Below are 14,255 nucleotides of genomic sequence, written 5' to 3' on the forward strand. Positions count from 1 at the left end.
TGATGGAGCATGTTTTTAGGAAGGCCAAATTTCTTGCAGATGCTATCATTAGTATTGGTCTTTCTTGCCAATATACTTGTATTTGGGTTAGGTCGTTTTCTTAAAGAAGTGAAATCTGTCTTTTTATTCAATTGTCTCGTATTTAGGATAGATCTTTACTTAAAGAGGTGAAACCTGTCCTTTTATTTGCTTGTATTAAAACCGGTTGAAATTTATTTTTGGATCAAATAATAAAAGGTACAAAAGTGTAAAAAGGTCCGTTGATTAAAAATTTCATGATTATGAATGTAGATTAATATTACACTTTATAGTATAAGCTGTATCGCCCACTAATGTAAAATATAAGGGAGTGAATTTTGTACTCTTTTCTATAAGAATTTTTAGTTGTCGCGCTTAATTTTTTTTTTTCGTTTGAGAACTTAGCACTTAAAAAAAAAATTATTTTACACTTCTTATAAATGTATCTATCTTTCTAAATATAGAAAATTTAGAATGCAAAATGAGAATTTTAAAGTACCAATAACAATTCTCTTTTGTTTTGTTGAATTTAATAGCTAAATTTCCTAAACAAATAACTAAATAAAATTTAATGGCTAAAAAAATAGATTGGACAAGACGCCCCGATTTTGGGAGGGCTTATTTGTATTTCAACGTGTTACCAAAACGCACCGTGTTGGTTATCATCGCTCCTTCCTTCCTCCTAAACCATAAACCCTAAACCCTAAACCCTAACCCCGTCACAGTCCCTCCTCGCTGCTTGGAGTCTCTATTTTCCTCTCTCTCTCTCTCTCTCTCTCTTCTCTATTTGTTGGCTTTCGGCAAGCTCCAGAAAACCCTAATAAGATATACAAACAGACATAAAGAGAGAGGGAATGGGAATATTCGAGCCTTTCAGAGCAATCGGCTACACAACCAGCTCCGTGCCCTTCTCTGTTCAGCGCCTCGGCACCGAAACCTTCGTCACTGTCTCCGTCGGCAAGGCGTTCCAAATTTACAACGTAATTTTTAATTCATTTATTTATTTATTCTTCAAGAATGCCCATTAATTTATGCTTAATATTTTTTAATTTGTATTTGGTTGCAGTGTGCAAAGCTCAGTCTCGTCCTCGTTGGTATGTTTCTATGTTCTTTTGTTTTCAAATTTGAAATTTGAAGTTTTAATTTTTATTATTATGAACAATATAATTATTTAAATTACTATATAAAGTAATGTTCGGCATTGATATTAGTAGTATCAACGCAGAAATGGGACCAAGTTGGCAATACATTTGCCTAAATTCTTCCAACATATCTTGCTTTCGATCAATCCTGTGCACGAATCTGCACAAAGGGTTTTTGTTTTTTGTTTGTTTGTTTTTTTTTTTTTAATTTTTTTAATTTTTTTAATTAGCTGGAGTTGTTTAAAAACTTTAGTTTTACTTTCACAAAAGAATGAACAAACCGTTGCGGGTGCAAAGTAACAACACTTTTAATGTTGTAGGAGCAGCATGACGTTATGCTGGAGAGCAGCATGACTTTATGCTGGAGGAGCAGCATGACATTATGCTGGCAATGTTATTTTTGGTTTTGTTTTTCCAAATGCTTTTGACTGCAATTTTGTAGGCATTTTAGGTTATTTTGTTCATGCATTATAGTTATGATAATTTTGTTTTATCACCTATGAAAGGTCCACAATTGCCAAAGAAGATTCGAGCTCTTGCTTCCTACCGTGATTATACATTTGCTGCATATGGGAATGAGATAGCCATTTTTAAGCGGGCTCATCAGGTTGGTTGGCAGTTCTTTTCTATAATTTTTTTTAAAAGGAACGAATGTTGCTTATGTAGTCCCACCTGCCCTTGTCTTGAATCCCAAGATACCTCCACACCCATCCTTTGTTTGTACATTTCAGAGTTATTGCTTTCTTTCCCTTTGATATTGGCTAACCATCCTAATTTCAAAGCTCTTAATTAGAATCTTATAAATAACCTGCTACAGGGGAGTCATATGCGTCTGTTATCAGAAGTATCTGATGGACTGAACTTCACGTTTAACACGTTATTTAATATTTTAACAGTTAGCAACATGGAGGAGCCATAGTGCCAAGGTCAATTCTTTGCTATTGTTTGGAGAGCATATCCTAAGTGTTGATGTTGAAGGTTATCTGTTTATACGGGCATTCAAAGGAATTGAGGAGAACCTTACTCCGATCGGACATGTTATGTTAGACAACAACTTTAGTCCTAGCTGTATAATGCATCCGGATACCTACCTAAATAAGGTAAATATATTCTCAAAGAAGCTCTATTGCAATTTTCAATGCAAAATAATCATAAAATGTTCCGTCATTAAATTTGATGCAGCTTCATTTTCCTCTCAATTTAAGGTTAAAAGCTATCTATAATCTGTACAGATTATTATTGGGAGTCAGGAAGGTTCTCTTCAACTTTGGAACATCAGTACAAAGAAAAAACTCTATGAGTTCAAGGGATGGAATTCTTCAATCTGCAGTTGTGTTTCATCTCCTGCACTAGATGTTGTTGCAGTTGGTTGTGCTGATGGAAATATTCGTGTTCACAACATTCGTTACGATGAAGAGCTAGTCACATTTTCTCATTCGGCACAAGGTGCCTTGAATGCCTTATCTTTCAGCACAGGTAAGAGTACCAGGTTTTTGGTTTATACTTTACACTTTATGTTAATAGTTGTCTATGAATTATTATTTTACCATGGTGCTGTGGAAGTTGCTATGTTAGGCTGTGATACTGTAGACGTATTTCTTTATTGCTCTTAGTTACCAAAATAGAAAAATAGAAAAGGTATTAGTACTATACTATCCTGGGCCTCTTTAATCGAAATAGGTTGAACCTAGGACAATATAAATTATCATGTAAGGCTTAGAAATCTTGATATGGGGTTCTGTACTTTAAACACACCTGCTCATGTAGAAAACATACAGTGGTTGAAGTGGAGCATGTTTTGTTGAAGGATTGGACCAAATGGAAATAAGTTGAGACGTCCAAAAGCTTATATATTGTTATGCAAGCTTAGATTTTCCATTGTTCGAATTCTCACCACGACCCGTCACATGTGGGCAACCGAGCCAAACACACTGAAAAATTAAATTGGGTGACGCGGAGCATGCAAGGCTTCGATGTCATGTTAATGTTACAGCATCCAACTAAAAACCAATTGGAAATGGGTGGAGGCCCATGTCATTATATCTTGTAATGCAAGGCTTGAAATCCTCGATATTTATTCTCTAAACTCCATCAGGTGCATTTTGGAATGAGTATTATTTTTCATGCTCCCACTGTCTTGCAGATTGTCTATTTTTTGTGGGGACATCAATATTGAGTTACGTTTCCTAGTTAGTTCTCAGTTGTCTTTTTTGAGTTGGGAATTATATGTTTGTCCTACGCAAAAAATAAGAGAAGGGGTTGTGTCTGCTATATTTTGACGATTATCCATGAAGTCAATTACTAATTTATGCTTACGTTTATTTATTCCTCCTTGTTAGATGGGCAGCCTCTTCTAGCATCTGGAGGTTCTTCTGGTATCATAAGCATATGGAATCTTGAAAAAAGAAGGCTTCAATCAGTTATAAGAGATGCCCATGATGGTTCCATACTATCACTTCACTTTCTTGTGAACGAACCTGTGCTAATAAGTTCATCATCTGACAATTCTATCAAAGTAAGAGCACCTTATCGTCCTTTGTAGGTTTCATTTGCATCTAGTTGTCAAATCTGTAGGGATAACACATGCTAATTCCCTAATCATGTATTATGAGTGGAAATTTATTTGTTAATGCTCCGAAGAAACATACAACCATGATTAATCTAATTTCCTTCTTCATCAAGCAAAGAAGCCGTTTTATGAGTAACATGACCACTTGAACTGTTTCTACTACTTCAGATTTATAAAATAGGTAGATACTAGATAGTAATTAGTAATTACTTAAGTGTGTCTACCAAGTTACTAACATAAGCATATTGGTTGAAAGTTGGACCCCAGTATTTGTTATTACCAAACAAAAACTTTGGCCTTGCCAAGATGGTATGCTGTCCTCTCTGCCATAGGATCCGATTTGTGCTCACTTTATATCAATCATTAGTTATTTTCTTTTCTCTCTTATCTTCTTTTTCCTTGAAGTTCCACTGTGAAATGTTTCCATTTTTCATTTAATTGTTACAACTTACAATTGAGATGTCGTGGCTGAGTTACTACTTTGTTAGTTTGAACATTTCAATCATTAATATTTGAAGAATTTAAGACATTAGAAGGTTTTTATACTATCATTATTGTATGACCTTGGTTTACTTAGAAAGAACTCGTGTTTTTCCATGCACCTGTATAATTGATTTGTACAACTCTTTATGCCCCTTAGATGTGGATTTTTGACACAACTGATGGAGATCCTCGACTTTTACGATTCAGAAGTGGTCATAGTGCTCCTCCACGATGCATAAGGTATATTGGTCGTGACATTAATTTTTAGTGAATTTTAAAATCTGCCAGTGTTGTTGTTGCCATAGATTTGGTGCTATAGGATTCACGTATTTCTGCCCATTGATTTTACAATCTTTGGCTTCCATCTATGTTATCTTGTGGTGCTTATATGTATGAAGCAAAATCTAGTTTTCTATTTCTTTGTCTGTTGCTCTTTATCATGCAGCATTTCTACACGTCAAGTTAAGGACTTGATTTTTAGTTTAAATTGTGCGATGAATCATTTGTAAAGGCTTTGGGTTTTCCATGATGCTCAATCCATTGCTTTATTTTGGGGGTATTGGTTGCATTTCAACCTTCTTTATTAACCATGCTTGAGTTTTAGGTTTTATGCGAATGGGAGACACATTCTATCGGCTGGTCAGGACCGTGCATTTCGCCTTTTCTCTGTAATACAGGTTCGGACTCAGTCAGCATTGTAGTCTGAATGTTGCTTGTGTTTTTTAACCACCATGTTTATTTTTGTTGTTTATAATTCTATTCAGTGTTTTATTTAGTTACATGTTGTTATTAGGATCAGCAAAGTAGAGAGCTTTCTCAGCGTCACATATCCAAACGAGCAAAGAAACTGAAGATGAAGGTTTGACTTGGAAGTACAATATCTTTTATCCTTATTTGCAGTACTTAGTAGAACTCAACTGCATTGGTATTATTGATTTATAATTTTTTCTTTAATTGAATTTCGCACGACTCTTAGTTCTTAGACAAATCATGATGCATGCACTAAACAATTATGAAAGCATATAAATTAGTTGAAGATTTGTCTTTTTTTTTTTTGCTTGTCACACAGAACATTCAATTTATAGTGTTATTGATTGATAATTTTAAATTATGGATTTCAGCAAGGATGGATGTGTTTTTTGTTTTTCCTTGGTACTTTTTTTTCTTAAGAAAAAGTTTTTGCTGACTATGAAAACATTTAAAAGTGAACTTTATATGCTGTATACACTACAATACATGAACTCAGATGTTCAAGTTCATGTATGATGTGGGCATGCATGCAAATGTCTCAATTTTTGTTTGTTTGCTCTTATGTATTTTCAAGAATCTGTTCACATATTTGAGTGTCTGGCACCTGTACCATTACCAGTGTCTTGTTCTGTTGACATTATTATGCTTGGGTGAAATCATCCGCCAGTGTCCATGTGATGCTTTATGTCGCATTTCACTATTTCAGTGAGGTTAATCCATGGATAATGATTTAGGTGGTTAGGTCCTAAGATCAGGCCCCGATTGATTTTCTGTATTTATACCATGATGGGTGATCACAAGACGTGTTACCATTTGAATGATTTCATAAGGGATATGTTGCAGTGTGGATAGCAATGAAAAGAGTGCCTGATCATTTTTCAATTTAAAAATGTTCAAAACCAGAAAATGTCTTAGATGAATCCATAAATTGGTCACACTACATCTTCATCCTCCCTGGTAAGTAGTAATTAATGCCTTTTTATAGTCTTTGTTACTTGGACCAGGGGAATTGGTGCTGGATGTGAGTTGTTCTGTTTCCCCCCTCTCCGTTTCCAAATGTTTTGCATCCTTTTGACGTCTGTCATGCTTTTCATGATACTCTGTGGGTGAAGTAATTTGTAAATGTTTTATTGGCCTCAGGATATATACTGTACATAAAGCTTGTTTATTTCCTGTTACTCCCCCCCTGCAGCTATACATTATTGTATCAAGTAGTTAAGTAAGACCATGCACCATGGCTTAGACATTTATACCCATTTCCCTTGATGTTCGATGAAAAGTATTATCTTGTGAATCATAAATTGACAAATCTATTTGAGTTCGCTGATAGTTTAACTTTGTAATTTCTATTTTCTTTACCTTTTAGGAAGAAGAGATAAAACTGAAGCCTGTTATCGCTTTTGACTGTGGTGAGGTCTTTCACTCCCTGTAACTTTGTGTATTTGTTTTCATTTAAACTTTATTAACTCTTTTACAACAAAATTTTTTTAATAGCTTCTTACTGAGATACTATATAAATTCTAAAAAGTTCTATAGGTTACAATTTGCGATCTTATATTCCAATGATATTACCAGTGAAAATAATTTCTAAATTATAATAAATTTCAAATTTGTTTTGGTCTCTTCTTGAAAGAAATTACTGCTTATGTTTGATATTTAAATATCGATACCATAGATTTAGTGTAGTTGAAGTAATTAAGACTCTTGTTAATTCCTATAATCCTATTCAATTTGAGAAACCTGAAATGTTTTTAAATCATCTGATTTTTTTTATGCAACAAATATCTTCAGCTGAAATAAGAGAGCGAGATTGGTGCAATGTGGTTACATGCCATATGGATACTGCAGAGGCATATGTATGGAGACTTCAAAACTTTGTTCTTGGTGAGCATATTCTGAAGCCAAGACCAGAAAACCCCACACCAGTGAAGGTTAGAATCTGCTTGAATATAGCTCATTTTTTGTAACCTCCATTTTCCAAGTTTGAACAATCAAATTTGAAATTACTCTCTTTGGATTCGTATGGTTCCCAATGAATCGGTTCTAATGACTATGCTCAGTGCATTCTTAAAGACTTGTTAAACCACTTCCATACTGAACCATCTTTTTAAAACAATCTACAATATTAATGAATAGTTTTCTTTTGTTGGTAATAGGCTTGTGCCATCAGTGCATGTGGCAATTTTGCTGTACTAGGGACAGCGGATGGTTGGGTTGAGCGGTTCAACCTCCAATCAGGAATCAGTCGAGGCAGTTACATGGACACGTCAGAAAGAAGAAGCTTTGCCCATGATGGGGAAGTGGTTGGAATTGCTTGTGATTCAACAAATACTCTAATGATAAGTGCAGGATATCATGGAGACATAAAGGTCAGTCTTCATTTCTTATTTCAAAAAATTATGCTCAACCTTTATGTCAGAGGTACCGGTAGGCAGGCTCATATAATAGAATACAAGGTCTGTGGTGCTGAAGGGCAGGATTTACATTGATTTTTGAGAGTGATGGTGGTGAGGCTGGCCTAAACCTTGTTTTCCAAAAAAATATTACAGTTTTGCACGAAGATGCATTTTGCCCTTATATTCTCATCTTGATTTATAAGAATCAGCAAAGTAAAGAAATTTGCTCCATTTCAACTAAGCTTCCCAAGTTAAAGGAAGAAAGCAAAATGGCTAAGTTTAGTTGGATGTTTCATGCCTCACTCATCTTGACCTGCAGGTTTGGAATTTCAAGGGGCGTGATGTAAAATCTAGATGGGAAGTTGGGTGCTCAGTTGTCAAGATTGTATACAATCGTTTGAATGGTAACTTGTTTCTGATATATTTTTGTCATTTAGATTTACTTGACTCGGTTTTTTGCCATCCTAAATGCCTTGGATAATATTGTGATAAAATAACTTTCAGGTCTTTTGGCTGTTGTGGCTGATGACTTAATCATCTGTTTGTTTGATGTTGTGGCATCAAGAATGGTTCGTAAATTTGAAGGCCATACAGATCGTGTTACGGACATGTGTTTTAGCGAGGATGGAAAATGGCTTTTGTCATCAAGTATGGATGGAAGTCTTCGAGTCTGGGATGTTATTTTAGCAAGACAAATAGATGCATTGCATGTTGACGTGTCTATAACAGCATTGTCTCTATCACCGAATATGGATGTTCTAGCGACTGCTCATGTTGACCAAAATGGGGTCTATCTTTGGTAAGTCTTCAATTCTATTGACTTCCAAATTGCTATTGAGTTTTTATTCGGAGGTTGAGTTCTTAAACGTTATTGTGATGCATATAGAATGGACGTTTCTTTTTCAAAGAAAAAACTAATTTTATCAGGAATACAGTAACAGGAGAGGCCTACTAAATAAATGATGCAGAACGTAAATAAGAAAACAGCGTTAATGATTACAGCTCAGTAACTCAGCCTATGGCTTTCTTCCAATCCAATATCGCCTAAACTTTACTCTCTCCAACCCTACCCTTTATAACCTTTGAAGACCCTCCTATACCTTTCCATCCGGATTACCCAGGTTAGAGCCAAGACACTGCAACCTCATAGAACCTTAGCCCTTGTCACCTCCACCAAATGCATCATGATATAGCATAGAATCAGTGGAACATTAGAATATAAGTTATCTTAAATTTTTAAAGTGAATGGTTTAGCATGCAATAGATCGTTTGATATTGTAATATTGCTTTTTTCATTTCCTTATTTTTTTACCTGAAATTAAACCTGACAATTTGAACAGGGTAAATCAATCGATGTTTTCTGGAGCTTCAAAAGTTGATTCTTATGCAAGTGGAAAGGAAGTTAGGAGTGTTAAGTTGCCATCTATCTCTTCAACAAAAGGTTATCAAGTAGAGGACTCTGACGAGCCTATTGTGGACCATCCGCAGTCTAAATATGCTCCTGCTTTTAAAACTCTTGACCTGCAAATTCCAGATCTTGTTACTCTCTCTTTATTGCCTAAAAGCCAGTGGCAAAGCTTAATCAATTTAGGCACTATAAAGGTACTTTCTACTGCTGATTATTGTTTAGATTCCAAACATTTGACCTTATTTGGAAATATTATATTTACATTTGTATCTGTTTTCCTGTACATTTTGTTGGTGACTGATCAGTAATTATGTTGCGTCTCTGCTATGCTCAGGAACGAAATAAACCAATTGAACCGCCAAAAAAACCCGAAAGGGCTCCTTTCTTTTTGCCTTCAATTCCCTCCTTTTCAGGAGAAATATTATTTAAGCCCACTGGATCAGAAAATGAGGAGGCCAAAGGTGATAACGTAGAAGACACTAGAATAAAATCTGGTCTGGCACCATCACAATTCTTGCAACATCTTCAGTCGTCAGCAGAAATGAAGAATTGTAAATATTTTAATCTCTTATTACAGTAATATCCCATTTATTTTTCTGTTGAAACGTTGCCTTTTTTATTGTCATAACATCTATGCAGGAAATAATGGTCCTGAATTGTGTTTTTGGTTGCAGTTTCAGCATTTACTGACTATATCAAAAGTTTGTCTCCATCAACTCTGGATATGGAACTCCAAATGCTTCAGATTGTTGATGATGAGGAGGAAGAACTTGAAAGCCGGCCAGAGTTGCTTTCAATCGAACTGCTTCTTGATTATTTTATACATGAGACTTCATGTAGAAACAATTTTGACTTTGTACAAGCTGTAATCAAGGTGTTTCTCAAGGTATAGGTTTCTCCTTTTCGCTTTTATCCTAGTAGTAGTGTTGTCAGAAGGCTTTTTAGAGCTTTGAGAATTCCTGTATTTACCGACTATTGCGAGTTCCAGTTGGTGCTCAAAGACCCTCAACTTCAAATTTAACCTCTTTCTTCATTTCCCTTATCAACAGATCCATGGCGAAACAATTCGGTGCCAATCAAGACTGCAGGACAAGGCCTGGGAGTTCCTAGATATTCAATGCAAAACATGGCAAAGAGTAGAAAAACTGTTTCAAAGTACAAGTTGTGTGGTCGCTTTTCTTAGCAATTCACGGTTTTGAGTGGCCTGAAATTTTGTCTCTGCATTTCTGATTATCTAGATGTCCACCCCCAATTTTGTATTATCGTTTGTTCTCGGTTCCATGTAATCGATATTATTTCTGTCGAGAATTGGTTTCAGTGAAATTCGCAGATGTTTAACGAAACGCTGTAGATTTTGCATCATCTGTAAAGTTCTGTTGTAATATCTACATGGTAGGTAGTAGGGATTTGACAAAGCCAATGAAATACATCATTCCACATGACCTTTTTACACTCATTTTCTAGGAACTTGATTTATACATTTATACGGTAAGAATACGCGATTGCGATACTCCCCAAGGGCCCGTATGGGGAAGACGTTTCTGTAGGCAGAGTAACTGATCATGCAATTCTTGTTATACACTCCCATGATTTGCTGTTAAAATAAAAGAGAAGTAGTATTAAGTGCAAGTGTTTTATACACGTATAACCTTCGACGCTAACTTATAAATATACACTTGAGTTTATTTTTGGTCTTTTGAAAGGATAGATCAAAAGAAAAATCAAGAGACGTAAATTAATAAGAGTGCGGGTGAGCGGAAATCTTTCTCAATGTACCTGTTGTGGCAAATCCCTATTCTCCATGTGTGTATTAATCGACAGCTTTGCTGCACGGTGTAAGGGCGGAGGGTCCCTCTCAGCCTAATCAGTCAAATGTTGCCCCTCCTGTATTCCACTACAAGGGCTTGTTCCCTTGGAGGTTTGTGTATTTACCTATTTAAACAATAAAACGTTGTTATCCTGTAACCTAAAATGGTCTCTTGTCAAATAGTCTGACGACATATTAACACCAAAATGTTGCTATGTTATAACCGAAATTGCGTAAGATTGAACACGATCAAGACATTAGCTAAATTCACGTCTTTTCCTGTAGACATATTATACGCTGTGAGAGACAGCCAAGAGAATGACAAACATGTGTGTGTGTGTGTGGGCGGGCTTCTCTAGTAAGGACATATATTTTTATATGTTGGGTGTAATCTAATTATCATAACCATTTTTAGGTTCTCTTTCCAATCGGAAGTTCAGAAGATTCTGGCGAGGGCGGCCAAAAGCTTCTGCTTCTTCCTTACGACGAACCTTAATTTGCAGCAAGGGCAGGAAGAACACCTGAAGAGGTAGACATACTTTCTTGAATTCGAAAATGGATTAAAGGAAAAGGGATTTGAAAAGCAAGAATTTCAGACAAAGTAAGGCATAAGCTTTAAGGATTTTCTTCGTTAAACTTCAAAGCTTGCAAGTTTTTAAGTAAGAAGAAGACGGATAACAAATCTGAAAATATTTCTAAAAGATATTCCAAAAGTCATCTTACCCTTGAATTCCAACGTACTGTTTAGTTGTATTTTTTTTTTTTTTTTGAGGTTTAACAAAACACTTACAGTACAGTTCACTTTTAATGAAAAACCACATTTATACTTTTTCCTGGTACTATTCACTATACATTTAAAAAGGAATTTTCATTAAAAGGGATGTTTTTTGAACTTTTCGTTAGTTTTCCTTTATTTTTTTACTTGTAATTATATCGTTATATAGCCAAATATTGGCCTCTAATTTCAAAAATGTCAACTTTTATAAAAACTTTCAAATATATCTAAAATATCACTTAAATAAACACAAATACCCTTAATTCATACAAATAACTAGTTGTTGATTAAAAGATTCTTGTGCGATAATCAACTGGTGTTTTCACTAATTTTTCTAATATGCACCCGAATAATTTATATTTCGTAAACCTTAAAATATGCTTTTTGCACTTTCTAATAACACAACAAATCTCTCAATTCACTACCACAGTCAATGACAACCTTCAAAACAAAATTTGAACATGGACAACTTCCTTAATAATGCAAAGGTGGAAAATTAAATATGAAGCACATATAATCCAAAGAAAATTGAGATAAATAATGTTTCAAAAATTGACAGTTCATTCTTCCATAAATATTCAATTGAAGGAAGAAACTACAAAAGCAAAGAAAAAACGTAAACGAGGAAAAGTGCAAAAAATTAACCATCTACACTCATCTTCGTGTAGGGGTGCATAATTCTTCACTAACAGTCGATGCCTTCACTAGGTCTCCTCCAATTTTAAGGTTTAGCTGTGAGAACTCTTCATCTAATAGGGTTTTAGTTTTTTAATTTAGGGAATTGTTATTGGCACTCCAAAATTCTCATTCTACACTCCAATCTTTCTATATTTAGAAAGAAAAATACAGTTGTGAGGAGTGTAGAATGAGATTTTTGGAGTGCCAAAAACACTTACCTTAATTTATTAGGTTTAAAGCTTAAGAGTATTTGTGTCTATTTAAGTGATATTTTGGATATATTTGAAAGTTTTTATAAAAACTGACATTTTTGAAATTAGGGGCTAATATTTGGCTATTTTTGATAAATACTCTATAATATGGTGGCCTCACTCTTCTATTAACATAAGTCTGTTTGAAGGTGATTTTAAAATAACTAAAAGTGCTTTTAGATCACCAAAAGTGTTTTGATAGAAAAATTTGAAAGTGTTTTCTAAAGTAATCACATATTGTATGCTTCCTTCAGGAGCATTTGCGTTTTTCGTAAAACATTTTGAGGCACTCCAAGTAGAAGCTTTTTTTTGTTTTTTTTAATAAATGCTTTTAAAATAAGCATTTCCAAAAGGGGTCATAACTCCATTTAACTGTTGGTGATATTGATTGTATGAATCCCAAACTATAAAAAGAAGAGACCATGCATGTACTTAAAGTAGTTGAGCTATTCATATTACAAATTAGTGAAATCTCAACTTTCTTCATCCTCATTCTCATCTTCCATTTATATTTTCTTTTCCATGAATTCTATTGAGGTCGGATCCTAAAAAATCCTAGATGCCATACTTTGTCTATGCAAATAAACTTATGGCTTTTTTGCCAAAATAATTCCTAAAATTAGCATAACTCCTCACTTTGGTCTCTAACAATGAAATTGATAGAAGTGGTCTTGAGTTTGTCTACTGAAAATCATGTTCGTCATTCCATGACAAATCTATCAACCTCGTTAAGTGAAGGGGTTGGTTCGATAAAAATATGGGTAAAAAGGTGGTTTATGTGGTCATTCAGGTGACAATCTAACGTGAAATGATTGGTTTGACAAAAATACCCATACAAAGGTAGTCATGTGGTCGTTCACATGGTAGTTTAACGAGAATATTGACAAATTTTCACGAAATGACCAAAATAATTTATAATAAACAAACTCAAAGACCACTTTTATCTATTATAAAAAGAAACCTAAACTTATAATACTATTCAAAATTTCCCATACGTTAACAACCCATGGGGCCATGACACTGGGAACAGTCAACAATGTCACTTTATATTCCTATACATCACATGACAACTAACAAACTGTTCAAACTTTTATGACAAACCCTACACCACCTCGGGATCTTGAGCAGAAAACCTTTAACAATTCTGCAAATGGTGATTAAAAATTTGGGAATTTTAACGAAAAGCTTTCGGTACTGTTCATTTAACGAAAAATCATATTTTTACGTTAAAAAGTCAATCCTGATACTATTCACTTTACCCTTTATTTTTTCCTTATCGTTAAAACTCAAAATTTTCAATCAATTTTCATTAGTTTTCCATTAAAAATTTCTTTAAGCCAAACTAATTAGCATGTGAGTCATAAGTTAACCGCCCTCAGAACGACTTGAACTTTTTATAAAATATAGTATTATTTTATTTCAATTTCATACAACCGTTAAAAAATCTGTTAAGTTAATCTTTAAGTGATGACGTGGCAAATATAGAATCCTCATTTGTGCTAACGTGGCTGCCACATTTGTGCGTGGCTAAACACTTAATAAAAAAATTTAAAATATAAAAAATAAAAAACGGAAACCCTCTCTTCATCTTCCCTACCCGAGCCACCCCTCCATCCCTTCCATGGCTCCACTCGTTTCCCCCATCACTTCTGCACCCTTCTCTAACCATAAATCCCCTTCATCTTCCTTCTCCTATCACCAATCCTTTGCCCCCAAAATTTTCCCATCCCAGGTCGCAAGGCGATCCACCCCTTTCCCCTATCACCTATGCATCTTTCTCTAATCATAAGTCCCCTTATTCATCTTCCTTTTGCCATCACCAACCTTTAGACCCAAATCTTTCCCACCACAAGTCGCACGCTGCAACTACCCCTTGCCTATCACAAAGGAATTGCATGAGGTGGGTTCGATTTCAGGCAGCAGCGACAGTAGGACGCGGCTCGGTGGCGCATATTCGACTCGGCTTGGTGTCGATGCT

The 14,255-nt window shown here is 34.9% G+C and overlaps 1 protein-coding gene across 1 annotated transcript; it reads left to right on the forward strand.

Annotated features, from left to right (window-relative positions):
* The first annotated feature begins 728 nt into the window (after positions 1-728).
* On the forward strand, positions 729-10,205 carry LOC137737500 (uncharacterized). The gene is made up of 18 exons (XM_088683517.1): positions 729-998; positions 1,085-1,112; positions 1,667-1,767; positions 2,057-2,260; positions 2,393-2,636; positions 3,500-3,675; positions 4,370-4,452; positions 4,817-4,889; positions 5,006-5,071; positions 6,329-6,371; positions 6,754-6,893; positions 7,119-7,331; positions 7,678-7,762; positions 7,863-8,157; positions 8,699-8,960; positions 9,101-9,317; positions 9,441-9,652; positions 9,816-10,205. Exons 1-18 carry the CDS (start codon positions 873-875, stop codon positions 9,963-9,965), a joined length of 2,718 nt encoding a protein of 905 aa, XP_088539643.1. The 5' UTR covers positions 729-872; the 3' UTR covers positions 9,966-10,205.
* The last annotated feature ends 4,050 nt before the right edge of the window (positions 10,206-14,255 follow it).

This window comes from Pyrus communis, chromosome 13, assembly GCF_041283825.1.
Source record: "Pyrus communis isolate YQ-2024b chromosome 13, ASM4128382v1, whole genome shotgun sequence".
Classification (NCBI taxonomy): domain Eukaryota; kingdom Viridiplantae; phylum Streptophyta; class Magnoliopsida; order Rosales; family Rosaceae; genus Pyrus; species Pyrus communis.